This window comes from Rhamphochromis sp. 'chilingali', assembly GCF_963969265.1.
Source record: "Rhamphochromis sp. 'chilingali' genome assembly, chromosome: 16".
Classification (NCBI taxonomy): Eukaryota; Metazoa; Chordata; class Actinopteri; order Cichliformes; family Cichlidae; genus Rhamphochromis; species Rhamphochromis sp. 'chilingali'.
In genome coordinates this window covers 22,645,507-22,672,790 of record NC_137943.1, presented here as the reverse complement: position 1 = coordinate 22,672,790, position 27,284 = coordinate 22,645,507, and the positions used below count along the sequence as shown (strand labels likewise).

At 39.1% G+C, this 27,284-nt stretch overlaps 4 protein-coding genes across 6 annotated transcripts in view; 1 reads left to right on the top strand and 3 right to left on the bottom strand.

Annotated features, from left to right (window-relative positions):
* myom1a (myomesin 1a (skelemin)) overlaps nucleotides 1–6,359 on the bottom strand; it is a 27,370-nt gene extending 21,011 nt beyond the window's left edge. For 2 of the 3 annotated variants that reach the window (XM_080861211.1, XM_080861212.1), the window contains exons 1-6: nucleotides 6,052–6,359; nucleotides 1,030–1,170; nucleotides 731–917; nucleotides 474–631; nucleotides 163–255; nucleotides 1–26 (exon numbers count right to left, since the gene is read on the bottom strand). The exon at nucleotides 1–26 is cut by the window's left edge and continues 63 nt beyond it. In XM_080861211.1, the coding sequence (XP_080717337.1) occupies nucleotides 1–26; nucleotides 163–255; nucleotides 474–631; nucleotides 731–917; nucleotides 1,030–1,170; nucleotides 6,052–6,344 (898 nt within the window). In that variant the 5' untranslated portion in view covers nucleotides 6,345–6,359. Of the gene's footprint in view, nucleotides 27–162; nucleotides 256–473; nucleotides 632–730; nucleotides 918–1,029; nucleotides 1,171–4,344; nucleotides 4,557–6,051 lie in introns of all 3 variants that reach the window. The other variant, XM_080861213.1, reaches the window with a different exon arrangement.
* A 563-nt stretch (nucleotides 6,360–6,922) lies between these two features.
* myl12.2 (myosin, light chain 12-2) lies at nucleotides 6,923–9,315 on the top strand. Its single transcript, XM_080907789.1, has 4 exons — nucleotides 6,923–7,076; nucleotides 8,079–8,286; nucleotides 8,459–8,620; nucleotides 8,788–9,315. Exons 2-4 carry the CDS (start codon nucleotides 8,103–8,105, stop codon nucleotides 8,958–8,960), a joined length of 519 nt encoding a protein of 172 aa, XP_080763915.1. The 5' UTR covers nucleotides 6,923–7,076; nucleotides 8,079–8,102; the 3' UTR covers nucleotides 8,961–9,315.
* A 9-nt stretch (nucleotides 9,316–9,324) lies between these two features.
* On the bottom strand, nucleotides 9,325–12,130 carry bag1 (BCL2 associated athanogene 1). Its single transcript, XM_080907788.1, has 7 exons — nucleotides 11,998–12,130; nucleotides 11,248–11,376; nucleotides 11,078–11,160; nucleotides 10,882–10,995; nucleotides 10,652–10,759; nucleotides 10,493–10,555; nucleotides 9,325–10,397 (listed from the first exon to the last, which is right to left on the bottom strand). Exons 1-7 carry the CDS (start codon nucleotides 12,032–12,034, stop codon nucleotides 10,308–10,310), a joined length of 624 nt encoding a protein of 207 aa, XP_080763914.1. The 5' UTR covers nucleotides 12,035–12,130; the 3' UTR covers nucleotides 9,325–10,307.
* A 3,346-nt stretch (nucleotides 12,131–15,476) lies between these two features.
* Nucleotides 15,477–26,458, bottom strand: chmp5a (charged multivesicular body protein 5a). The gene is made up of 8 exons (XM_080907595.1): nucleotides 26,291–26,458; nucleotides 25,835–25,939; nucleotides 25,699–25,745; nucleotides 24,014–24,107; nucleotides 23,679–23,750; nucleotides 22,282–22,390; nucleotides 16,268–16,383; nucleotides 15,477–15,934 (listed from the first exon to the last, which is right to left on the bottom strand). The coding sequence occupies exons 1-8, from the start codon at nucleotides 26,357–26,359 to the stop codon at nucleotides 15,884–15,886; spliced, it is 663 nt and encodes a 220-aa protein (XP_080763721.1). The 5' UTR covers nucleotides 26,360–26,458; the 3' UTR covers nucleotides 15,477–15,883.
* Nucleotides 26,459–27,284: the final 826 nt, after the last annotated feature.

The following is a 27,284-nucleotide window of genomic DNA, read 5'->3' as shown; positions in this document are numbered from 1 at the left end:
ACTTAGCAGTGTCGAGGAAATCACAGCTGGAAACAAAATGGTTATCACGATTAACTATTAACGGCATGAATAGATTCAGCGCTGCAAAAAACAAACAAACACTAATACCGTTTATCTTGGGTGTGTGCTGTTAATTCAGAGGCCAGCTGAATGATTACCTACTTCTTGATCTCCAGAGAGTGCATGTTGTAATTGCTCTCAGCTGTGTACTTCTCGGAGTGGGCTTTGGCATCGATGAGGACGTTGTTTTTATACCTTAAAAGCAGCAGAAAACCAATGTTTATTTTTACTCTTGTCTTCAGAGTTTTTAATTGCCATGGTGCATGTAGGTGTTTATGTGGCAACTGTGGAAAATAAACTCGACTGACGTGTTGGATGGAAACTTCTCTATGACACACGCATGACAGACTGTTTTCATCAGCCTCTTTTTTTGTGACTCAGAGAAGAAGGGAACTTATAAACCTGGAACGTACCAGGCAATCCTGGGTTTGGGCCATCCAGCCACGGTGCAGTGCAACTTGACATCCTTGCCCTCCCAAACAGTCTGTCCACGGGGCTTGACAATGAACTCTGGGCGGTGTGTCAGGCTGTCTGGGTTCATTTTCTTACGGAACTCCGACCATTCCTCCATCTGTAGCGGGAGTGTGTGATATGAAGCCCATCAACGCCTGTATGGGTCATGTGAAAATGGTTAAACCTTTGCATTCACAAAACTATGGAAAGGATTTACCGTCCTGCTCATTTCCAGGCGTTCAGCAGATTCCCTGACATGCTTTGACCTGGTTTTCTTCTCCACTTTCACCTCCATGGCCTCCCTGGCCTCCCTGACAAACAGGTTCCTCATGGCCACATAGTTGATGCCCTCCTCTGTGACCTCCTCCTCCTGGGCCTCCATTAAGCCCCGAACTACATCATGACTAGAACGATACAAACCAACCAAGATGTGAGAACAGAGAGGACACTATGAATCTCAGAAATTATACTGATTACTTGCTAAGAAATATCCACAAACTCAGATTGCATACTCACTTGGCTCTAAACACCGGAATAACATAGCCGATAACTTCTTTGTCCTTGTCCATTGCCAGGTAGGTGCGTTTGGCTCTCTTGGGTAGTGGGCTCAGTTTAACCACCTCCTGCCCCTTCTCTGTCTTCACAGAGATCTTCTTGCTAAGAGGTAAAAGGCATAATTGATCTTACTAAAGCAACAGTGTAGCTCCAAATAAATTGCATGATTATTTTTTTTTATTATTATTATTTTATTAAATAATGATGTGCTGAGTGATTGTGGAAGATTCCTTGGCTTTTTTCAAAGAAAAATTTTTTTTTTCATCTTCAGAAGAAATAAAATGCCAGTTAGCTGAGTGCCAGAGAAACAACCTGAGCCAGAATCAGACTTCTGCATCCGTTTGTTTTCTTGGAACAAACAAACAATAATAGTAAATGTGGTTCTCAGTCTTTTCTTCCAATCACACAAACTTTTATAAAGTTTTCTTTACCCAGTTACAACCAATGCAAAAATATTCTTGGTGGAAAATATTAAGAATCACATTACAATAGAAACACACCAGGATTTTGACAAAGACAGAAGGGCGATATTGTGCTTGTTTTTGATGTTTCTGATGTTTCACTCAAAACTAAACATTTAAATAAATATGGTGGTTACATAAAGACATATTCAGCTGGTGCTATAGTCCAGTTACTCAGAGAGGAAGATGTATTCCGGTCCGCTCCCTAAGATCCTGACCCATTTACAGTCTGTTTCATTAGCCTCTTAGTCCTCACTATTGTCAGAAGGCTTTGTTTTTAATGGAACTGGGACTGCTGTACATAAGACTTGTTTTAAAGCCTCACTCTCACTCATGATCTCTGCCAAGTCAGCGCTAGTCTATCCATTTGGCATGAAAAGGAAGCAGGAACGCGTGGCTTTGATGAAGTCTGTTATGTACTGGTGAAGCAGGACACAATCTGTGGAAGGTGCTCAATGCACAGCAGAGACAGACAGATGGAGTCTCACAAAAGATGCTGTAATGTCAGGACGTTATTTCTATTGCTGACTCACCAGGTGAGCTGAGAGGATGCCTGCTTCAGTGTGAAACAAAGTCAAAGGTAATAAAGTTTGATGGCTGAAAAAGAGCACTTCTTTTCCGACTGACAAGCTACAGAATGTCAGTCTGAAAATCAGAATCAGTAAAGTACAAATTGATTTATTTTTTTTAGTAAATAAACAAGACACAGATGCTTAAAATCAACAACAGCTATTCTGTACTACTGGCCCACGAGTTAATACCTATCAGACTACTGTGAAAGCCAGCCTGCAACCAGCTACAATATCATCACTTCTTTACAATGTCTTTACAGTTGGCTTATAGGCAACAAGCTCATGTCGCATCTTCAAAAATAGCTTGGCTGTCCAGGAATATAACTGGCAGCCCTTCACTACAGCTGAAATTCTTTCCTTGACCTCATTTAGAAAGTTATCCCAGCTCCAGCATGTACACTGAGCACCACAGCTTAAATGACAAAGAAATGCTAACCATACTGCATGTTGGTACGGGAAGGTGCATGTTCATAAATTTCAGAGACAAAAGATAAACAAAAACAAGCCCAAGAAAAATCACTGGCTTAAAAATAGAACCTGACTGATATTTCTAATTAGGAGGAATACCGATACATTGGCTAATTCTTTTTTTTCAGACACATGAAACATATGCAGATTTTCCAGTATTTGATAGGTGTAGTTATTTACGTAGGCTGGTTGTGTTTAAGGGATTTGAAAGACTTGCCTTAACAGAAGTTACAGAGTGCCCTCTGGTGGAGAAACACTGCAACATCAACACTCAAATATGGCTGAAGGGTGTTTCTCCGATCTTCTTTCCCTTTTTTAAATGTTTATTTGTCAGTCATTATAAATGGTGATGCTGACAGAGCAGCAGACAGTTATCATTGTCCAATAGTATCGACCTGTCAATAAATCAGTCAGGCTTTATTTAAATTCCTTACAATATTCACTAATGTGTAGTTTTAAAGATGTCAAGGTAAGGCTGTAAACCTTTTGCCATTATTAACCTTTTTGATCAAATTGAAATCCTTAAATTGCATATTTTATTCAGCTTGTGGCCTAATAACAATAATGTGCAATTTAACAGAACAGAAAACAAATGAACAGAAGAAAAGAAATTATTTCATTGAAGAAATAAATGTCTTAGCAATGTTGTTGTATTCTAATGCTGTTGTTGTATTGTTGCATTCACTGTTTTTCTGTATTACTTCAGTGGGTTAATAGATAAAAGTATGTCAATATATCAGCTCTAACACAGTGGAAATTATTTTATTTAAACATTACAGTCTGATCCAACATTGCAAACATTCTCCCACAATGTTTAACTTGCAAAAGTACATTTATTTGCTGGCAAAATGCCTCATGAAAGTCTAGCGCCAAAGCATCACAAATAAATAGTTTGTCCAAGTTAGATAGTGTGTGGGAGTCTGTGTCAAACATTGGATCAGTTTGTCCCTCTCCTATGCACCTGCCTCCTTAAATAGATGTTATAGCAACAAAACTCATGTATAAACACAAACACATGAGAAAAAGCCTTTGGATATGAACTTAGAAACATTACTTTAAGATATAGACTTTATAAGTGGATTACTCTCATATAACTGGACAATTTAGGAGGTTCGATATTGACATGTCTGCTTTGACACTTAGAGATGAGATTTAAAATAAAAGTCAGTTCACAAATCTGAGCTATAAAAAAACAAGGGAGAGTGGCTGTTGTTTTACATCTATCCTTCTGTTTACCTGGCAGCCATGTGTAATGGTCCCCATGCTATTACGCCAAGACTCCAGGCCCTGAACCCTATTGCTTTCTTGTACTTGTACTTACACACTTCTTCAGCTTTTTCCTATTTGAACAACTATTACAAAACATTTTTTCCTTCAGATTAAATGTCTAATTCCTGATTAAACCTACCGTATGTAGAGAAAGAGCTGGAAGGAAAATACGTTGTCACCCTCATGATTTACCATTTAATACACTTTAAAACTTTAAAGGCCATGCTACAACAGTATGTTAACATTAAAAAGTGCTATATTTTCTTTTTTTAAAATCTATTACCGTAAAAAAGAAAATCAATTAATAAATTATAGCATAAAAAAGCACCTGCTCTCGATGAAAACCCTTTTTGGTATGCACGCACTCTCCTTCCTGCTGCTAAACCCACTTCAGACCACAAGCACAATGCTGAATATTTGAAGGGGAACATTCATCATTTCTGAAGTACTAGGAGTGGCAGGTTACAACCTTGGACTCTGCAACCCCTTCACTCTAATCCTCTTACCGATGCCTGGTGGTCTTGAAAGTTGAGAATGACTGCTTGCTAACAGACGACTTGCTGCTCAGGTAATAGCTGCTCTCATAGAGATGCTGCTGCTGCTTCTCCTCATGTTGATGTTGATGCTGATGCTGCAGCTTCTGCGTCACTTGTAATGATGCTGACATCCTGACGGCCACTCCGCCAACTTATAATGACTGTCCTTTACTTTACCCGCTCTGTGAATCAATCTGACTGTTATTATTAAAGACTGGTTTCTCTACTGGAGGTTAGTCTAGTGCGGAGGCCGGTAATAAGGTAGTAGGAGCAGGGATTAAGGGATAAGAGAATTGGTTGCTTGTTAAAAATATGTTTTTAAACTTGTTATTGTGATTTTTTGTTTGTTTGTTTTGGGCAAGCAGCTTATGTGTTAGCTCTGGTTAAGATCTACTTTTGTGTTAAATGAAGCAGCAGGTGATAAACTGGTGGTTTTGATGATTTTTCAATTCAATTTAATTCAACTTTATTCACGTACTGTGAAATCACAGCAACAGTTGCTTCAAGGCAAAGTGAAGACCCTACAACAAAGAAAACCCCAACAATCATATTACCCCTTTGACCAAGTGCTTTGGCGACAGTGGGAAAGGAAAACTCCCTTTTAACAGGAAGAAACCTGTTAAAAGCCATCTGTCGTGACCGCTTAGGGTGGAGGGAGGAAGAAGACGGAAGGAAGTCTTGAACAATAATATGTAAATTTACAGTCAGATCATTTCCTGCAGTGGGCTTTTTAAATGTTTTGTGATGAACTGGACACCAAGCGTGGACAGATGGCAAGAACAAGTTAAAATATACTTACTGATTTTGCAGGTTTTGTGTAATTAAGCTACCAAATATCTATGTTCAGTACTTGCTTAATTGAGGGTTATTTAGTTATTCATATATCCGAGTTATAAAATGTCAGAATATTGTGACAATGGCAAATTCCTAAAGCCTAGATGGTTGTTTCTTCAAAATAAAAGTCCAACTTCAAAGGTTTTATGTTTATTGTAAGACAACATAAAGCAGATTGGAATGAATGAAATATTGATATTTCGTCTAATAATAATAATAATAATAATAATAATAATAATAATAATAATAATAATAATAATAATATCATCCAGCTGACCTTTCCCCATGTGAGGCCACTTAAGTTATTTTAGATATGGCTCAGGTTAAAAAGAAGAGCAGCTCCAGCTGGGAGGCAGGCAACAGTAACTATATGATCTGCAGTTTCTCCCAAATTACACAAAACTATTTTCTCCTTTTTATGTGCTTGAGCAACATCTACTACAAGCAGATTAAGCCATCCAGAGTTACACACTGAACTGGACTGTAAGCCATGAAGGCAGAGAATGCATTAAAAACATTTTAACAAGGCCAGGTCATAAAAACGTAAAGTTTTGTAAGGTAAGGCTGGTGTTAATTGGAAGATTAGGATGACACTTCACTACAATGACACATGCAGGCTAATATACCAGAGCACTAGTTCTCAAAATGAACAAAACCCTGTTAGTAGGCTATGTAATAAAACTGATTAATTAAAACACATTTATAAACAAACTAAGTAAAAAATAAATAATCATAATCATACAGTGGAAGCCGGCCTAGGGCCTTATGGAGTCATGGTTTTAAATGATAACCAGAGCACATAAGTACTTCAGCTTATTTAAGAAAATATGCACACTCACTCACCACAAATTAAAAATCCACAATCGCTGAAAATAAGAGAAAATGTGTGTTAATCCAGAAGTAGCTAAAGCAAGTTGAGATCCAGGCAAAGCAGCAGGGTGAGGGGCAGTGGACAGGGCGGCAGTCCACAGAACAAAAATAATGCTGCCACTCGGCAGAATGCGCAAGACACCGTCAGGACCTTTTAAGGCTGGGGCAGCTTTAAATTTAGACCATGAGACCATGAGACAGGCCAGCTGAGCTGAGGAGCTTCTTTTTGGCCTGGCCCTCCGCTGTGTACTGTACTTCAGGGGCATATGCAGGACTCCAGTGGTTTCACCCAGTTCACTGTAATAAAAGGCATATGAACTGCACCACAAACCGAAAAAAGAAGAAGAAAAAATGCCACTAATAAAAGAAAATACAATAGAGGACGGGTTCTCAGTCTTAAAAAACAAAAACCTGCTAACCTAGTACAATCATATCATCCACCGACCAAATTTAACACCAATGCTGTTAAGTTTTAAACTTCACTTTCCCTTAGATTATAGTTTAGCTTATTTGTTTGAAATCGATCCGTTATTATTCCGCTGCGCAAAAAAATATTTAGTGGTTCAACTTCCTTATTAAATATTGAAAACAAAGACTCATTAACCATTTTGGCTAATTCAAACAAACGTCTTGGACATGCAAGTAATTGCTGCCACCTAGTGGTGACATATGTTGACTACATTATTAGTCGTCCGGACAAATAAAAAACATGATTCAATTAAGGCTGTACTTATAATCGTATCAGTGTATAAATCATGGATTTATTATTACCACAAGCAGTACGTAGGTCATTTCATCCAAAACAAGAAGAGGAGAGGGACGTAAACAAACCCAAGGCGTGGAATATTCCAGACTGTTGGTTTCTTCCAACTTCACTCTCATTGGTCAGTTTAGGCAAGAGGAAATAAAACATTGATGTTCCTCTTCATCAGCTTGTGGATGCTGTGGTAGCTGTGTGTGCAGCTTTTTGGGCCTAGAAATTATACGTTTTTTCTAAGGTAGGCGATTTATTTTATGTTTATGAAGCTGCAGAGTTTGAGGACTAAGGACTCGTTTTTTTCTTGTGAATAAATCTCTGCTAGCTCGCTAAGGCTAGCCTGGTCAGTCAGTTATTTAGGTCAGCAAGGGGCTAGCTGGCAAAGCTGGCAAATAATTAAGGGGTTTTCTTCGCATTTTGTGTGATTCCTGCATTGCGCTATGTAGTGCGTGTGTGCTACAGCTCAAATATGAGTGATGTAAACAACATGTCAATACCTATATTTGCGTTATTGTTATGTTATTGCGTGACAGGTGAGCATAATTTGAAATTATATTGATCTAATAACATAAATATCCAGTAAACAAATTACAACTTAAGTGCTTTCGTATCACAAAACAAGTACCGAGTGCATATATCCGTTGTAAGTGATCATAGACTGAGCTAAACTCGTCAGACTCTTTAGTTAGGTTCACCCATTACTGGATTGGACCCCCTTTTGTCATAATTCGTTTAAATCTTCAAGGCATAAATTGAATAAGGAACTATATTTGACATTCCTAACCAAGTCTGCTTTGTTAAGAGACTGCACTGAGTTGGTGGCACATGATGTTCTTGTTGACTACGTACTTGTGTTAATGTAAAGTTGTACCTAACAAAGTGGCCACTGAGTGTATAATATTTAGCTGCTTTTTAAAAAAAGGCAAATTAGGAGGCTATATGACAATGTGATAGTAGTGTCAACCAAATTGACTTTAAATTGAATTACCAACATCTTGTAACCATGTTAATAAGTTTTCATTAGTATTAAATGCATTGCCTGAACTCACCTACATTAACCTTCCAGTTCATAGCTTGCACAGTAAATAATCTAAAGACACTTAATAGCCAGTGTAACCAAGGAACTTTCACCAGATGGAGAGCGTCAGTAATGAAGTCAAGATAAGAAAAAAATGTGAATGAATCTTTCATTTGAACGTGTTGCTTGATCCAAGCTGACAACTTTCATGCTCCTGTATTACAGGAGAGGGACTAACAACCTGCCAACATGTCAAGCAAAAGGGCCAAGGGAAAGAACACCAAAAAGCGTCCTCAGCGTGCCACCTCCAATGTGTTTGCCATGTTTGATCAGTCTCAAATCCAGGAGTTCAAAGAGGCTTTCAACATGATCGATCAAAACAGGGACGGCTTCATCGACAAAGAAGACCTTCATGACATGCTGGCCTCATTAGGTAAACTTGATTTATTTACACATATTTAGTTAGTGATAACGTCTTATGGAGTTAAAACTGCATTATTTGGGGCTCGTATTCAGAAGTTAAAAGATTTCAATCTTTTTCTAAAAACAAACCATTAAATGTGGTTAGCAGGTTAGAGTCACTCTGACCTTGAGCTTTTTCCCAGGTAAGAACCCCACAGATGAGTACCTGGAGGCCATGATGAATGAAGCACCTGGCCCAATCAACTTCACCATGTTCCTGACGATGTTCGGAGAGAAGCTGAACGGCACAGATCCAGAGGAAGTGATCCGTAACGCTTTCGCCTGTTTCGACGAGGAGGGCACAGGTGAGCTGATGTGTTCAACTGTTTAAGTTTCGCATCTTTTTATGTGAATTTGTCTCAGACTCTGGCATGTAGAGACATTGTTTTGTAGTAAGTGCTTAATTTGAAGATATCTGCTCAGTGCTAACATCAGGAAGCACCTGCAAGAGTGAAACTGTTTCTTCACACAGGTGTGATTCAGGAGGAGTGCCTGCGGGAGCTGCTCACCACTATGGGTGACAGGTTTACAGATGAAGAAGTGGACGAGCTCTTCCGCGAGGCGCCCATTGATAAAAAAGGAAATTTCAACTATGTAGCATTCACACGTATTCTGAAACACGGTGCAAAGGATAAGGATGACTAGTGGGTTCATTCTTTACTCCATGTCTATGTTTAATGAGTTTCCATTCAAGTTAGGAAAGCTATGTTCTGTAATTTGGCTCATGACAAAGCTTTACTGTGGTCTACTTTACTGAAGCTCATTTGTTTAAGCTGCTTTTTGGACCTCTGGGTCCCTCCAACCAATCCTACTTTGAAAGCTTGTTTGCACATCTGTCATAACACTACTAGGGGGTCTCTATAAGCTAGTGGAGATGTATAAAAAGACCCCCACGGATAAAGCTGGAAATAAACTGACACCAGATGTCTGTTATTGCAAATGAATCAGCTGTATTTTATAGAATAAGCGTGGAGATTAAAATGTATTCTGAGAAGAATCACCAGTGCTCTTTATTTTTTTTAAAGTTTTATTTTAAAACCAAAGAATTCGATGTGATGCATCAGTCTTAGCACAAGATTCAAAGATACATGAACACTCAGGATCAGCCACTGGATTTAGGTGCTTGATTTCTTAGGATTCTTGATGTTGAATATAGTACATGCGATTGCGATATATGGACACTCCTGCAGTACTAACCTTTTCTTTTTTTACTTGTAATTTTGCTGTTATTGCTCTGGGCCAATCAGTTTAAAACCCAAATAAATTTTGCTTATCACATATGATGAAGAAAATTTGCCAGTCTCACAAGTGCCAGACTCATATTGGAAAATCCACTCATCAGTTTTCTTAACCACTTTTCACAATTCATGGTCATGGGGGGTGGGAGGCAGGGTACGCCTTGTACAAGGTCGCTAGTTGATTGCTTGTTCTCAAAAGACAGCATGGCAGGTAAAAGCCAGGGAACAGTGACCCATTCAGACCCATAAGGGCAATAAATGTTTATCCCACAACATAATAAGCCTCTTGTGGCCCAATGGGAACAATCCACTATCCTGAGTGGATATTGCTTTTTGGAACTTCCCCAATTAAACAGTGTCTATATATTTCTGATCATAAATCATTCACTGCAGCTTGTGCACAATGAGGAACAAAACTCATTATGTTTTAGACATACAGGGCAACAAACGGGACATTTTAAGATATTTGGCATTGACAGCTCTTTTAGCTAATTAAAATGGCATGTGATCCATTTCCTGCAAGTTCATGGTCAAAGTTTCTCAGTCGGCACTTTGCATCTGTCTTGAACCAAGAGGATTTGCTTGTGTTACGTATCCAACATCGTTCCTGATAACCAGCATCCTTCTTTCCACTTGATCATTTGCTTCACATCAGCAATAAATAAACCAGGATCTGCTTCACACGTGAAGCTTTCTGCACACTTTGCCATTGCTCACAGAGCAATGTATAGAATAAGTGACTAAAGAGACTGCACTATTCTGCCAAAGCCAGGTTTTTTGACTGGATCTTTGATAGATGGTCTGATATACAAGCCTCGATTTTGTCGCACTGGGCGAGGAAATCCTGTGGACATATGGTAAAGATCAGACTTATTTTGATTCTCAATAGTTTTCAAATAAAGCATGATTGTTTTGTCAGAGGGAAAAACAAACACTAACCTGCACTGTTTTTATTAGTCCTTTTTTCTTCATTCTGCAGTCATTGAAATTTTCTGGAACACTCTGTTAAAAGAGGAGCAATTTGATGGTTTGCTATACATGACACACACGATTAAAGCAGACACTCAAAACAGATGCTTACGCTTAAAATAGCATTACCATAGCATCTATCTCCTCCAAGATCTTCATGAACTGCTCAGCTGCTATTTTTACTCTGTGGTCTAGTTTACCCAAGGCCTCTGCCTGGAGATCTTTGGCGAGAAAGCCCTGTGATAGGATAGGATAGGGGTGACAATAATACATTAGAAGATGGGACAAAAGAGAGCTGTGTAATATTTATTTATTTTCCTATATATTATCAAAAAACAAAAAGACCTATGATTGCTTACATTTTTCAGTCCAGTCAACTCCCCGTCTACCTTCTCCAGCTTCTTGGCCATCTGCTCCACACATTTCTCAATGTCTTTGAGTTTCCTCAGTTCAGCTTCTTCCTCTGGGCTGTTCTGTTTAGAGATTATCATCAGTGTTTTGCAAATGCACATATTCAGGCACCAGAGATGTAGCACATGTATAAATGTGCTTTACCCTCTTTCCAATCATCATGAGTTTGCAGCCTTCTTTTATTCCATAGCTGGAAAGGCTCTCTTCCATGTCTTTCAGTGACTTCCCTAAAATTAAAAAAGACAACTTTAAAACCTGATATTTTACATTAGGCCTCATTTGAGTGTGTAAAAAAAGGAAGACTAAAAGTCTACCTTTAAAGATAAGTTTCTGAGAGGCAGGTGGGACTCCGGTGGCTTGAGCGAGAGCATCTGACAGGTCTTTAACAGTGGGTCCTTTTCCATCCTCATGTCCTGTTAGCGTGATGCTGTGCTTAGAGGATCCTGAAATAGGAAAATAAATAAATATTACACAGCTCTCAAGCTATTAAGGATTGGGAGTTATCATTGTCACCCTTTTGTCTTCTATCGGTGTTATTCAGAAAGTAAATGTCACCTACCAGGATTAAAAAAACAATAATAAAAAAAGTCTTTAAAAGTATTTGCACCCATCCAATTACAGAACATGCGGCATATCTCGGAAACTATCGCGCACGTTTGGTTCAGTTTTTAACGATGGGTTGCAAAATTTTGTTTCACTATCGTGTGAGGAAAAATAATTACAAAACATTTAACAAGCGATTGGCAACAATACAATTTCTCTCAGCAGCCCTCCTGTTTCCCAAATGTGCTGTAAAGTGTCTTCAAACGAAACTAATTACAACAGCTACACAATTCTTCATAAACGTGTTTAATAAATGCTGATATTTACAGTAGTTTATATATTTAATTTGTTATTGAAGAACAACACATAACCAGCGGGATTCAAGTAACATAACCACACAGTCTGTGGAGAAGAGCTACAGAAGCTGAGCCGTTTCTAGCTAGCTTTAGCCACAACGAAACCCAATTTTTACTTATATTTTGTGGTGATTAAGGTGTAGTTTAAAGCCGAAATCTTATTACCGTATGCGACTGTCATAGTTATCGTTTGCTCCGACATTTTGCTTCCCGGCGACCTTTAATCACAACATCAAACGCAAAGCTAACTGTTGCTTATTGCTAACTACTTCCGGTGTTACAGTTTAACTGGTGATCGCGTTAAGTGGTGTTATTCCATATGTTCCTCTCGCAGAGAATCCACGAAAAATAGCCCAGGGCTACCAGTGTGTGTAATGTTTGACTGGATTAAAAATGTGGCTTACCAAAAAAAATTTATATGTAATAAGTTAATTAACAACAAATAAATAAAATCACCAGTTCATGCAGATACACACGCACATTGCTGTTCTAAATACATCTTTGGGGATCTGCCCGGGGTCATCAGGGATTTGGGGTCTTTCAATATCCTACACCCTCTCTCAGGTGACCAAGGCAAGATTATCTGCTAAAAAATGATTTCTGATATTTAAATTGTTGGCCTATAATCCATTCATGAGAGACATATCTCAAACACGTCTCTCATCAATGGTATCAAGTAATTTTGAGCCTGAAAGAACATTCCTGTCACAACAAAGAAGCTGTAAGTCACTTTTACATATTATTATTTATGCTGGAATAAAGTGTAATTGAGACTCCTAAATGTCTTTTTCAAGAGAAATATGGCCAAGAGTGCATCAGAAATTAATTGGATTAATTATATTTTACCACACAGAGTAGATACAACAATGAGAATATCTTGATGCATGCTCAGTCATCCAGGTAGGTAAATCCCCAAAAGCTTTTCAGTAGGAGAGCCGTTTCGTCACTCATCCAAGTGACTACTTTAGTCTCAGCTGACTTTAGGTTGATCAATGGTCATGAGAATTTACATATTAATGATCAATTAACTGACCTCCTAGCCCATTGTTCCTTCAGTGGTGCTAGTTTCAGTCATTATGCAAATGTACTGTTTATAAGATTGGGGAAACCTAAAGTCAGTTGGGACTGAAGAAGTCACTTGGATGAGCGACCTTACAAAACTTTGGTCATTCAAACCTTTTACAACAAGAGGTGTCAATGTATGTGACGAATCTACGACTAGACATATCTGGACCTACTACTTTTGTGGTTCTTCACCGATCAGCACGACCACCAGTTAAGCTTGAACACCGGAAGTACCCCCTTTTTTTCTTTTCTTTCACTTTTTTAAATGCAATTTTACTTATTTAATATTGAATTTATTATTTAAATTATTTGACTTTTTATTTATTTACTTGTTTAAAAAAGCGGAACAGCAAATACAAACACAACAGCTGCACACAAAAGTGATAAAACGCGAGCCGAAGTCTACAGCGCAACTTGAAACTCTTCGATGAAACTCTGCTGACAGAGGTAAATACATTTAGCTTAAGTGTGTAGAGTTTTCCTACAGTAAAGCTTTTTAAAGTCTGTATAATTGATGTCTGTATGTATAACGTGTCAGGTCATGTTGCGCCAAGGGGGCTCTCCCAACCGGCTCTGTGGCGCAATGGATAGCGCATTGGACTTCTAGTCAAGCTCTTGAGAGGTGATTCAAAGGTTGTGGGTTCGAGTCCCACCAGAGTCGCATTTTTAACCTGACCATCTGTCCTCCGAATCCTCTCAATACCGTTACTAGTCTAAGTCACGGTTACTCGTTAATTGCTGATATCATGCTTACATGATGTTCCTGAATATGTCTTTGGTTATGTGCCCGAGCTCATCGGTGCTTTCGTGTCTTTCACATTATCTCATTCCAGTCTACCACATCTGAGGATCAAGGGCTAAAAACAAAAGTGTCATTGAGATTAAAAAACGTGATGACAGACGTGGCCAGTGGGGGAGCAGACATTGCAACAATTATAACATTACAAGTCTATAATGATTTTTTACATGGCCAAAATAGGTCTGAATTCATGATGTTAAACAACACAAAACAGATAAAATAACGCAGAGTCGTGATATGTTTAGCTGTTTCGCAAATGTAGTTTCTGTATCAGCGCTAACAAAGGTTGTAGGTTCGTGTCCCACAGAGCACATGTGTAACTCGATTGCTGGTAATACCAGGCTGTTTCCAAATCACTTCAATGATGTCCTTATAAGTGAAGAACAGTTACTTGTTAACTGTGAGTAAAAGATTATTTGTACCAGGGTGAAAATCCTTTGTAAGGCACTTTTAGGGATTTGCTTGAAGTGCTGAGGTTTAAAGTAACTATATAAGATATTTACAATTCAAGTCGATTTAGTTTTATTTACGCATCACTAAACCCAAACAACAGTCGCCTCAAGGCGCTTTATATTGTAAGATAGACCCAATAATACAAACATCCACTGGTCACTTATGTGGTATATATTAGGTATATTAGGCCATTGTTTGTGAATGCAAATATGTAGTCAGCCAATCAAATGGCAGTAATGCGAAAAATGGCCTCAATCTAAAAAAAAAAGACTTCAATCTGAAACACAATTGGAAACATAAATACATTTTGGACCTTTAACTGTAATTTCTATTTACATGACAGTTTGGGCAGAACATTTCCCATAATTAGATTTTTCTTTTTCTTTTTACAATTTAAGCCCAAAGAGTTGTGCTGACACATTTGCTTCATTATGTACAGCAGATTTTCTTTATCATGGAGAGAAAAACAAGACGCATTGTTTAAACTGCACTTCTTATACTGAGATATCTCAGAGAAGTTTAAGTAGTGCACTTAAACTACTTTATACCGAGAGAAAGGGGCGTTTCACTGGTATGGCCCTACTTAAGTAAATTTGAATGTGGTATGTTGTTGCTGCCAGACGGGCTAGTATGAGTATTTCAGAAACTGTTGATTCACTGGGATTTCTCCACACAACCATCAGGGTTTATAGAGAATGGTTCAAAAAAGAGAAAACATCCAGTGAGCGACAATTCTCCAGGTGGAAATTACTCAGTGATGCCAGAGGTCAGAGGAGAATGGCTACACTGATCATAGCATGGCAACAGAAAAAATGAAAGGTCCACTTCTTGCCATCCAGGTATGGCCAAGAGCTCTCAAGCCTGAAGCAGATGGGTTACAGTAACAGAACACCACACCTGGTACCATTCCATGTCACCTAAGAACAGGATAACAAGATATTTTCTTGACACACTTATCGTTTAAACACCTCAGCCTACCTGAGTATTGTTGCTGACCAAATCCATCCCTTTATGACCACACCCACAGAAAAGCATCCATCCTTTGATAGCTGTTTCTCACAAATCATCTCAAACTAGTTTCCTGAACATGACAGCAAGTTCGCTGTACTCAAATGGACTCCAGATGTGGTGGAGCAGGAGACTCACATCATGGATGAACCACATCTTTGAGGAATGTTTCCAGCACCTTGTTGAATCTATGCCATGGAGAATTAAAACAGGCTGACGGCAACGTGGTACTAGCAATGTCTACTTAAGAGCTAAAAACAAGATAGAGGAGGATGAACAAATACGCCATAAATTAAGAACTCACAGCTGATTTAAAACAAACATTTTTATTTTGCATGTTTCAAATAACCCTGCAGATATTTTAAACAGCCCAAGTGTGAATAACCTCCACTTTTGAGAATGCAGACATGATCTTAGTGACTAAAAATCACACAAAATTAATAACAAACAGAAATAAATAAACACTAAGGAACACTAATGAACGACACAGACAAGCTGTTGATGATGAAAGAAAGAGAAGATGAAGGGAATTATGTTAAAAAAAAAAAGGTTTAGTATGTTACAAGGCCACATGCCAGCACGGTAGAAGTAACAATACACAACCTGAAACCAGAACAGCCTCCAAATTGTAGTGTTCTCACATCAAATGGTTTTGCATGTATAAATGTTACTCTACATATAAAAGTGTTTTCAGTTCGAGTGCAGCTGTTTTTATTTGCTTCTTGTTTATGTGGCAGGAATCTGAGGGAGGCCGAACTCATCCACGAGCACACCATCCTGAACACAAAAGAAGAAAAAAACATCAGCCACGAGCAAAACACTTACATTTCAAGTGTTACTCACTTAGCAGGTTTGTGTTTAAACAATAGAGTGGACTGGAAAAAACTTAGTTTTGCACATTATAGTTAATCTACCAAACACATACACAGGATTAGAAACTGGCACCAGAATTCGTGGCAGGTTTAATAGTTTGCTTACATACACAGTCACACCCCAAAGGTCCATTTTGAAGTAGGAAAAATTCTTTATGATTACTTTTTATTTTACTTTCATGTATTTTCCACAACCCTGCCCTTCATGTCATGAAAACTGAGCTCTGTAGACTGTCACCTTATTTGTCTTGCTGTCACTGGGGATTCCCTCAGGGATAGACGGGGCAGCTGAGGCCTCATCCAGGTAAGAGGTGTCATCATCCAGCAGCAGCTCATCACCCAGTGCATCCAGCTCTGAAACCACAGTGGTACTGTCACTGTAATACTCCAGATCATTGCTCAAATTACACACTAGCAAAGAGGTCTTAGCTTCAATAAAAAGAGATCCAAGCTGTCCTGGAAGCTCCACATCGTGGATGCTGAAATCTGAGAAAGAGCCCCAGGAGGCAAAGAAGGCAGAGAATGAGTGTGATATAAAACAGAATTCAAACAACAGTGCCAGTGTATCTCCTGAAAAAGAGATTTTATGTGCCTAAATACAGGATCATAAAATATTGCCTTCCCAGAATGTAACTAAAAGGCATTTTAGATAGGTTCTAGCAACCCTCAAGTGGAAGGAGTTGAATGAATGGGACAATAGAGGAACCCATGGATCCAGAAAGTCCAGACTTTGTTTCCTCTTTTTTCCTTTATATAAGGGAAACTCAGTCCACATAAGCTCCTCGGATTCACAGAGGAGTCAGATTTCACAACAAGTGACACAGGACAACCATTCACATGTGGCACAATGGATCGCACATTGGCCTTCTAAGAATACACTTAAGGAGTGATTCAAAGGTTGTGGGTTCAAGTCCCACCAGAGTTGAATCTTTAACTTTCCCTCACTATAGAAGTTAGATGCATCTAACGAAAAGGCATTTTAGTTACTGGGTTAAGCCTCAAATAACAAGTCGGCATAGACAAGGCATGTCTATGCAATAGCTAGCACTTTTAGTAGATTTTTAAATTACTTTAGTCACTATTTACCACATTTTTAATGGACGGATCACAATTGACAAAAAATGGCACAGGGCATCTTCTCGCACCTGGCAATGGGCAGTGCATTGAACTTCTAAGCATACACTTCAGGAGTGATTCAAAGGTTGTGGGTGTGAGTCCCACCAAAGTCAACACTTTTAACCTCTTCTTAATGTAAAAGTTATGTAATTCTTAAGAACGGAACTACAAGGCAACTTCTAACTCAAATAAGAAGTCCTCATCACTATACATGGAAGCTAATAACTTAGCATTGAGCTCTGGGATTTTAGCATACAAGAAGGGATTTCCACTCTCCAGTTGCTTAAAAACCAAATAAGAGATAAGACAGTTTACATGTACATGTTTACATGGGTGCTTGTATGTGGTTGACTGTATCTCTGTGATAAACTGGTGACAGATCCGAGGTGTACCCTGTGTCTTCCCCTATCACAGCTGGGCTAGGTTCTAGCAACAATCCAGAAAGTCTAAAATATATTCCCTCTTTTTTTTATAAGGGAAAATTATGGAGGAGCTGCTTCAAATTGACAGAGGAATTAGATTTATGAACATATGACACAGTACAACCTTTCACATCTGGACCGTGCATTGGACTTCGAAACAAGCACTTCAGGAGTGATTCAAAGGTTGTGGGTTTGAGTCCCACCAGAGTTGAACGTTTAAATTCTTAATGTAGAAGTTACATGCATCATCAGAAAGTAGTACTGGCTTTTTAGGCCCAATATAAGGAGTCTGAATATATAAGGTGTGTCATTGACAAGCCAACACTTTTAGTAGATATTTACATTACATTAGTTACTATTTCATTTAGAGATGGCACGATACCACTTTTTTATGTCCGATACCGATACCGATATCATAAATTTGGATATCTGCCGATACCGATATGAATCCGATATAGTGTTTTTTAATCAACAAAACTGTTTTTTTAAATATCTTGCTGCATTTTGTATAAGTTCATACTCAAGTTTAAAACAACAACTACACTAAAGCTATTCTGTTATACCTGTATGCAAAAAAAAATATTTCATAGTTCAGCAATACTGATCAATCTAATAAACTTAAACCTACACCATCCTCCCTATTCTGGTATTTTAAAGAGTACTTAGCATAAATATTAAGCAACCTAACTAATAGGGTTCCAACTCCCAGCAACAACAAAAATAAATAAATAAAAAATAGGGAATCACCCCTCACGCTCCACCTCATGATGCTTAATCGACGTAATCAACCTTAATTTGATGCAGTGTGAAAAAAAATGCACAGAAATCAATTATTTTTTTCAATATATTAAAATATTAAATAGATTCAACATCTTTCTTCAACAAAATTGCAGACTGCACAGATGGTACCTTCCCAAAGGAAAAAGTACTATAGCTTACTAGGGTATATTAGACTTAATAGTCACTATATACAGTAATTGACTTCTATTCATTTTACATCAAATTAAAACTTTGGGTGTCAGATAATTATTTATTAAAAGCTCGACATTTTAAATGAGAATAAGAAAGAAAAGTATGTCTTTGTGCCCCTTTTCCCTGTTAATGCCCTATCGGCCCCCCTGGCTAAACTTTGCTAGATCCGCCCCTGCACAGTTACCAGCGTCAGCTACGTAGAAAAAGATCCTCGAGTAGAAAGTAATATTAAATAAATTCTAACAGCAGCTGATCAAGCTTAAACGTGCTGCTGTTGTTCAACCGCTGGTTTCCTCTTTCTGGTGCAAAGTGGGCCAAAAACAAACAAGAGACACGGACTCGCGACAGAAAAGCCGATCAGCTGATCATTAAGCAGTTTCATGATTGAAGTAGCAGCAAGAGGAGGAAGTCGCTCCATATATCGCTTGTTAAGCTTAACGCAGGAATGCTTTACAAACATTCAGAGATGGACTTACACATTTGCTTTACTTCTCTCGGGATAACTTTGTCGGAGATGAAATGCCGGGTTGCTAGCGAAGCTCCAAATGCTATCCAGACCACCGACAGGTCCCGCACGCCACAGCCGCTCTATCACGTGATGCATACTGCTCCGACGTGCTAACGTTCTGAGGCGAGTTACGGCGTGTTGCAAGTTTTGTGAGGTGCTTTCGTGATATTTAATGGATCGGATTACATTTTTTATTTTTCTCCGATATCCGATCCAGTAATTTAGGTCAGTATCGGACCGATACCGATACGTAATATCGGATCGGTCCATCTCTAATTTCATTAGCGTATTAGAAGCACTGAAGCATCAAAACGAACCAAATAGTTTGTTGATACAAACTTGGGTAGATAGATCATGATGTGCATAAACATCAAATGTTTGAAATGGCGTGCACCAAATTGTCTAACTTCCTAGAAATAGTAGAAGAAGAAACTGTTTTGTTTGATGGAAATAACTGGATTTCTCAGAATCTTCCAACTGGTGTGTTTACATGAAGCATTTTTCTTGAGGTTGGGCTTTTAAATCGGTTACTGTAGTTCATGTTAAGATTGCTATTGTTATCTCATAGTAAAAAGGCTCTGAATTCCACTCCAGCCCGTGGCCTTTCTGTGAGGAGCGCTCCCTGTGTCAGCGTGGGTTCTACCACAGTCCCAAGTCGCACATGGGGTGACAGATTGGTGACCTGTTGCTGACCAGGGGTAGAACCTGCCTCTCACCCCATGACAGCTGGGATAGGCACCAGTGCCCCCAGCGACCCTGAATCAGATAAATAGAAGAAGTTGGATGGATGGCTGACAACTATGGAGGAATCAATGGATCTTCAAAGTCCAGATTTTCCTTTATTCAAGGGAAACTCAGTCCATAGGAGCCACTTCAACATACATTTTAACATACCACTTTTTTTAAATGGTCAGATCACATCTGACAAAAAGTAAAACAGGTGACACCATATCTGGCTCTGTGGCGCAATGGATAGCGCATTGGACTTCTAAGCAAGCACTTCAGCAGTGATTCAAAGGTTGTGGGTTCGAGTCCCACCAGAGTCAAACCTTTAACTTCTTAATGTAGAAGCTACATGTTTGTTCGTAACTTTAAAGTCATTCACATCTTAGTACTGAAGCTACTACACAGGACAAGGGCACACATCTGGCTCTGTAGCGCAATGGCTAGCGCATTGGACTTCTAAGCAAGCACTTCAGCAGTGATTCAAAAGTTGTGGATTTGAGTCCCACCAGAGTCTAACCCTTGACTTCTTAATGTAGAAGTTACATGTGTTTTCTTAATGTTAAAGTCATGTACATCTTAATACTGAAACTACAAGAAAATTTTCTGTCTCAAATAACAAATCTGTATAGACACCACTATCCATGGAAGCTAATCACTCAGATGTGATGTCATCACATAATCTGAGACTTTAGCATCCAAGAGGGAATTTCCACTCTCCAGAACCAAAAATAAGAGATGACTGTGGGATTACCTGGAGCATCCAGGTATTCTGCAAGTTAGGTTAATTAGTGTGAAAGGTTAATTGCATTTCTGTGATAGACTGGTGAGAGAGAAGTGGAAGAACCTGAATGGACGTGTGAAAACAGGAGGCAATTATGGATCCAGAAAGTCCAGACTTTGTTCCGTCATTATTCCTTTATTCAAGGGAAACTCTGAACACAGAAGCTGCTTCAAAGTCATAGAGGAATCTAATTTGTCAACAAGTGACACAGGACAAGGTCACACATCTGGCTCTGTGGCGCAATGGATAGCGCATTGGACTTCTAAGCATACACTTAAGGAGTGATTCAAAGGTTGTGGGTTCGAGTCCCACTAGAGTCAAAAGTTTAACTTTTCCTCACTATGGAAGTCAGATGCATCTAAAGAGTTGACATCTCTGTGGTGTAGTGCAGTGGCAGGGTGGTTAGCATCATTGTCTTATACCACAAATGTCCTGTGATAAACTGGTAACATATCCAGGATAGATCCTGCCTCTTGCCCTATAACAGCTGGGCTGGGCTTACCGTGTCTTGGTGGTTAACATCATTGCCTCACAGCAAGAGGGTCCTGGGTTTGAATCAGCTGGCCTTCCTGTGTGGAGTTTGCATGGTCTCTGGATGGATGCTGATACCATAGGGAACGGCTATATTTTCATTACATGGCTATATTTGAAGTTCGTCGCTCTAGCTATAGGTAATACATCAGTCTGTTCCACAAAAACCAAACAAAAAAATGTCTGGTCACAATGGCTCCACCCACAAAATATGTCACTGGACATATTTATGTGTCACAACCAGAGATGGGCAGTAAGGCGTTACAAGTAACGCGTTACTGTAATCCGATTACTTTTTTCAAGTAACGAGTAAAGTAAGGGATTACTATTGCAAAAAAGGTAATTAGATTACTGTTACTTTCCCGTAAGCACGCTGCGTTACTAAAACCATGATTTTAGTAACACAGAGAGTATGAGTGTGCAGCGTTTAAAGCGTGGAAGTACTGACCTTACTTTGAGTTTGATTCCGTAAAAAGTCACAAAAACATTAGCATTCACTGCGTGGGAAGAAAACGTCTTTTTACAGCGAAAAAACCCATAAACTTCCGAGCAAGCACCGAGTACGCTGCAACGGAATGGAAAATTCACAGACAAACTCGCGGATTCTTCCACTAACTGCTGTGGCACACCTGCACCAGGGCAAACATCCACCTGCTATACAGGTGAAAATAGAGCAACAGGACTGCTGAGTCTTTGATTTTATTTATTTTCTGCTGTTTCACTTGGATTTATTTGAAAGAGTGAGTGTAAACACAAAAAATATTTTATGTGCTGGAATATGCAGAAAATAGGTTTAAATGTTAAAAAAATTTCTTCCAGTCAGAGAATGGTGCGTATAATTTAATTTTTGCTTGATGCATAAAGTTAAAAGATTAAAACTAATAAAACGAGTTTTAAAAAGATACTTTTCCATTTGATTACGTTTTATATAATGTATTATGCAGAAAAAGTAGAATTTGGCTGAAAGATCTATTGCTTTATCACCTATTCAGGTTGTAAATTGTGTTTTTAAAAAGTAACTAATTAATTACTTTTGAAAATAAGTAATCAGTAATGTAACAGGATTACTTTTTGGGGAAGTAATCAGTAATTAGTTACTGCTTACTTTTTTCAAGTAACTTGACCAACACTGGTCACTGCGACTGTTCACTTTAATGCACCCTAAATGAAAAACTGCCAACAAAATGTACATTTACCTGCTTCAAGATCCTCCTCATCGATGTCTGGAGTGCCATAGCTGCGGCTCAGGGCTTCTTGTACCTCATTGGCTTCATCCATCATGTCCTCCAGCTGGTCCTGTAAATCCTGGAAGTCCAAATACTTGTGTTCACTTTTAATGCCTCAACTGTGAGATTTTAACTTTTATCTTGCATGTAAAATCATAATTTTAATTTCATCAGTTTTTAATCGACTGCTGCACAAATAGGAAGAGAGAATCACATAACAGCAGGGGGCACTGAAAATAAATGAGACCTATTAAGTGTGTTGATTAGAACTCATTTAAACAAAACTATTAACTCATTTTGTTACTGCAGGGTTCTGAAATCAGAGCAAGTTTAATTATACAGTAAGAGCTGATAAATTGCTGAATCTGGCTGCTGCTAAGAGTACAGTGTAAGTGTTGCAGAAATGTGATGTAATGTGAGGTGATTTTTCTTACAATTGATGCTTTGCATGCAGTAAGCAATTCTCCTGGCCTCAAGTATCTCCCCATTTTTGGCTAATGACTGCATTCATAGTTTAGACCAGTGGTTCCCAAACCTTTTTTGCTAGGCCCCCCTTTGTTTTACAAGAAAAATGTTCACCCCCCCCCCCACGCGCACGCACACATCCTCCAACCACACACGCCCATATTTTGCTCCATTGTGGTTTATTTCACACCTCAAACATTTAGTAAACAATTAAGCAAATACAAGTAATCTGGAATAAATGACAGGTAGTAATAAAATAACGCTACGTCCACGCCTACACAGGCATTTTTGAAAGCGCAGCTGTTTCGTCCACACGTAAAAGGCGTTTCGAATCACCGAAAACTGAGATTTTTTAAAACTCCTTTTTTGCGTTTATGTGTGGACGAGGAATGCAGAGTTCGTCACGCAACGTCAAAGGTGTGTGCCTTTTTCTGACTATCTGCAGGTTTTACACGCTTACATACACACACACACAGTTACTGTCCCTCCATTTAGAAAGGCAGAGGCGTCACGGTGTGATTATTTTACGTGTAGTTGTTTTTTTCCTGTGTAATAATATTCAAATCAAGAACGTAGGATCCTGTTTGTCCGTGATTTGAACAGCCCAGCGCTGCTCCCGACGAAGGGAAAACCAATTCTGCAGGGAGACCTACCTCGGCACTTGTGCAGGTGAAACCAAAGGGAAGATATGCTTCACCATATTTTTTAGTCATTGGCTTAGAATGAAGTTGGTTTGGAAACATATTCAGCTATGCTTCATCTCTTGCTTTGCGTTTGTGTGGGCGCCCCGTGCTAGCAGTGTCCAAGCGTTTTGTTTTTTTTCCCCTTTTCATACCGCACCCCCCCTGCAATGGCTCTGCAGGGTCCCACACTTTGGGAAGCTCTGGTTTAGACAAACATACATCAATCTGATCAAGTCTGACGTCCTTGTAAGCCTTTTTCATATCCTTGGCACCAATCTTCATGGCCTCCACCTGGGGACAAAAAATACATGTGGATTTAGTCGCTGACAACATTTTCTCATCAGGTACAGACAATCTGAACACATCCACTACCACAACCAGGGAACTTTCTAATGAGATTTGTTTAATGAATGGACAAAATCAAAAGCTTAGCGATACAATATAGTATGTCAGAAATCTAGATGTTTGGTACGTATGAAAGCTGTGATTTGGAAAAAAGTGCTTAACAGCAACTAAAAAGTTGGAGTCTTGGAGTCATGCTGTGTGACTCTTACTGTTGTTTTGGTGTCCTTTAATGTCTGGATCGTGTAGTTTGCCTGCTCCATGTTAAAGGATTGTTGAGCCAGCTGCTCCCTTTGACCTTCATACCTATGTAAAAACAATACAGATGCTTTAATACATTTGAGTCTTTACATACATTATTACACTCCTATGTTACCGTAAAATCAAGAGCTTTTCACACCCCAGCCGTCTGCAAAGGGTTGGTGCGACAGAGTAGGGTGAGACAGTCGGCTGCAAACTGCCCCAGTGCGAACTGGAGGTCATCGCTTGACAAAGACAACAGAACCACATCATCTGCAAAAAGGATAGATTGCATCTGCAGATGGACCTAATGCCCTTGACTTCTTAGCTGCACCAAGAAATTTTGTTTGTGAAAGTTATGAACAAAACTGGTGACAAAGGACAAAACTGGCCAAGTGAAACACCACTGGGAACAAGTCTGCCTTAATGGAAGCAATGTGACCAAGCTGCCACTAAAATAAGCTGCTGCTTTTTGAGATAATTTGGTTCTGTTAGTTTCATCGAATGACGATCTTCAACTTGCTTACACTCTTTGTTGCATTCAGTGTTAGCAAGCTTGTTTGCTCTGAGGTACTGTGGCGGTGAGCCTGATTGTTTAATATGACATGTGAGCTGTTATGAAATTTTACAGCTCCAATTAGAGAGCCAAAAATATTTAGCCCTAGGTTTGACATCTATGATGTTAATAATCAACAGTTACAGCCCTAAACAAAGCAGTTTTTATTATTACGATAGATATATGACACAATAATTCGTGTGTGAGACATTTAAATAGTTGACTTCATTTGTCTCTCCACATTTGCCTGATTTAGTTCACTTGCTCACTCCTTATATAAGAACTCACTTTTACTACCTCCTCACGATGCTTTGGGTTGGCAGATCTGGTAGGAGGAGAGTCGTGTTTTGTTTTCTTTCAGATTCAACACTTCATGCATTGATGTTTTCGTCTTTACCTGTAACGGCTTCTTCTTCTTTCAGATGCTCCCTTTAGCGGATCATCTGCCTCTATCTCACCCTACTCTGTCACACCAACCCTTTGCAGGTTCTCTTTCATTAAATCTATAAACCTCCTCTGTGGTCGTCCTGTTTAACTCCTTCCTGGAAGCTCCATATTCAACATCCTTTGTCCAATATATTCAACTGGACCTCCTTTGGACATCACTCAACTATTGCAACCTTGACGCTTTAATTTCACCTCCAAACTGCTCAACCTGAGCTGTCCCTGTGGTTACTTCCAATACAAACCCTCAAAATCTTTAACTCTGCCACCTCCAGCTTGACCTCTTGTGCCACGATCTCCAAACCACACATCATAGCGGGTCTTACAACCATCTTATAAACATTCCCTTTCACTATTGCTGTTATCTTTCTGTCACAAATCAGTACCTGCAATTCACTTAAATCGTATGGTGAAATAAACCTTTGTTTAGATGATTTTAGTTTACAGGCTTAATTTTTTGTTCAACCTAATCTCCAAAATATTAACATATTAAAACTTTCCTCTTATTTGCCAACATCCACACTATGTCTATCTATCTATCTATCTATCTATCTATCTATCTATCTATCTATCTATGTGTGTGTATGTATCAGAGAGGCTATCGTGCTCACATCTTTGAGATAAAGCATACAGATGTTTGCACAGTGAAGGACTCACATTCTCTTCTGCTTCAGGACTCTCATTGCCTTCTGCTTCACCATGTTCTGCAATTGAAAGCAAAAATAAATAAATAACATCGATGTATTTGTCTTCTAGCCTTTTAAACACCCAAAGTTAACATCATGTGTCCTACCTTCGAGGGCCCATCTCTCATCTTTTTCAGCTGATCCTTGTACTTCAAGAGTTCCGCATCTAGCCTGCCAATTTTCTTTTCAATGGACTCAGCCCTCGCATCCACCTGGAGCGAGGAAGAGATCAATTAGAGGTAATGATTTCCAGCGTCCTGGCAAACAAAACACTGTGCTAAAACGCCATGCCTGTATGTGGGTGCATTAGAAGAAAAAAATTAGAGAGGTAAAAGCTTGGAACATAATTGAGAGCTGTGGTTAACAAACACATCCCTACTTCACAGTCTGGGCTGAATGTCTTTTATTCCAGCCCAAAGTGCTGACTAACTGTAGCCTCTGAGCTAGTTGGCACGGATGCTGTTTTGACAAGCCTTTTGTAACCATGCTAGCTATGCACCGCTACCGTTAGGTCGCACAATATGGACATAAACAACAAAAGCTCACAGGCTGACAGTACTCACAGTGCCGATACAGTCCGACAGGTTCGCAGGAGGCGCTTTGGGTTTTCCTCGTCCGAATATTCGGTTCATTTTCTAAACGTCAGCCTTTAGCTTACCTTAGAAAACACAAAAAGCATCAAATGCAAAGAGATTTTTTCATTGAAGACACCCGGAAGCAACGGTTCAGACGCAAAATATTTCCATTGGTTGGTGCAAACGCTTGTGACCAATGAGATTTTAGACGCGCTATTGCCACTTAGCGGTGAGCAGAGGCACTGCAGCTTCCAGGGAGAACCTTTTGTCCCCACAGATTGCATCCACCATCAGGCTTCGTTACTCCCCCACTGCAAATAAAATGGCAACAAATGTAGGTTTTACTTAGATTTTAGATTTTATCTTTTAATCTGGTTCTTTCAAGAGCATGTTATTATTTATTGATTTTAATGTATAATCCCCAAAGACTAAAAACTGCTCTCTACGGAGTAAAATTCCATTGAAATGAGTAGTTATAGAAAGATTGGTACTGCGTTATAATATGGCATCTTTTATTCAGGATTTGTAAGTTGTAAATTTCATTGCTAATGCTTTGCATATCTATTCTCAGAGGTAGAAGTATTTAGGTCCTGCATTCCAGTCCATGTAGAGAAAAGGTGGAAGTCATGCAAATTAATTCCTCCTGGTTCCTGTAATAGTTTTTAGACTTTTACATGTTTAAAAATTCTTTCAAAGAATGGGCCATATGTAACTTTTTATAGAGTCATTACTCCAGACAGAGCAGCATGCTGGTGCACTTATTAGCAATGCCTACCCAGAGCAAGAATTTGAACCTGCTAGTCAGCTGTAGTCACTGCATGTTTACATTTTCTCCATGTGCCTGAGTGGGTTTTCCTGGGGTGCTCTGGTTTCCCCATACAATACACAGACATGCATGTCAGGTTAACTGGCTGTATAGCTGTGATGGACAATCCAATCTGTTCCCAGTGTCATCTGAGGAGGATTAGGGCTTAAAAAGATG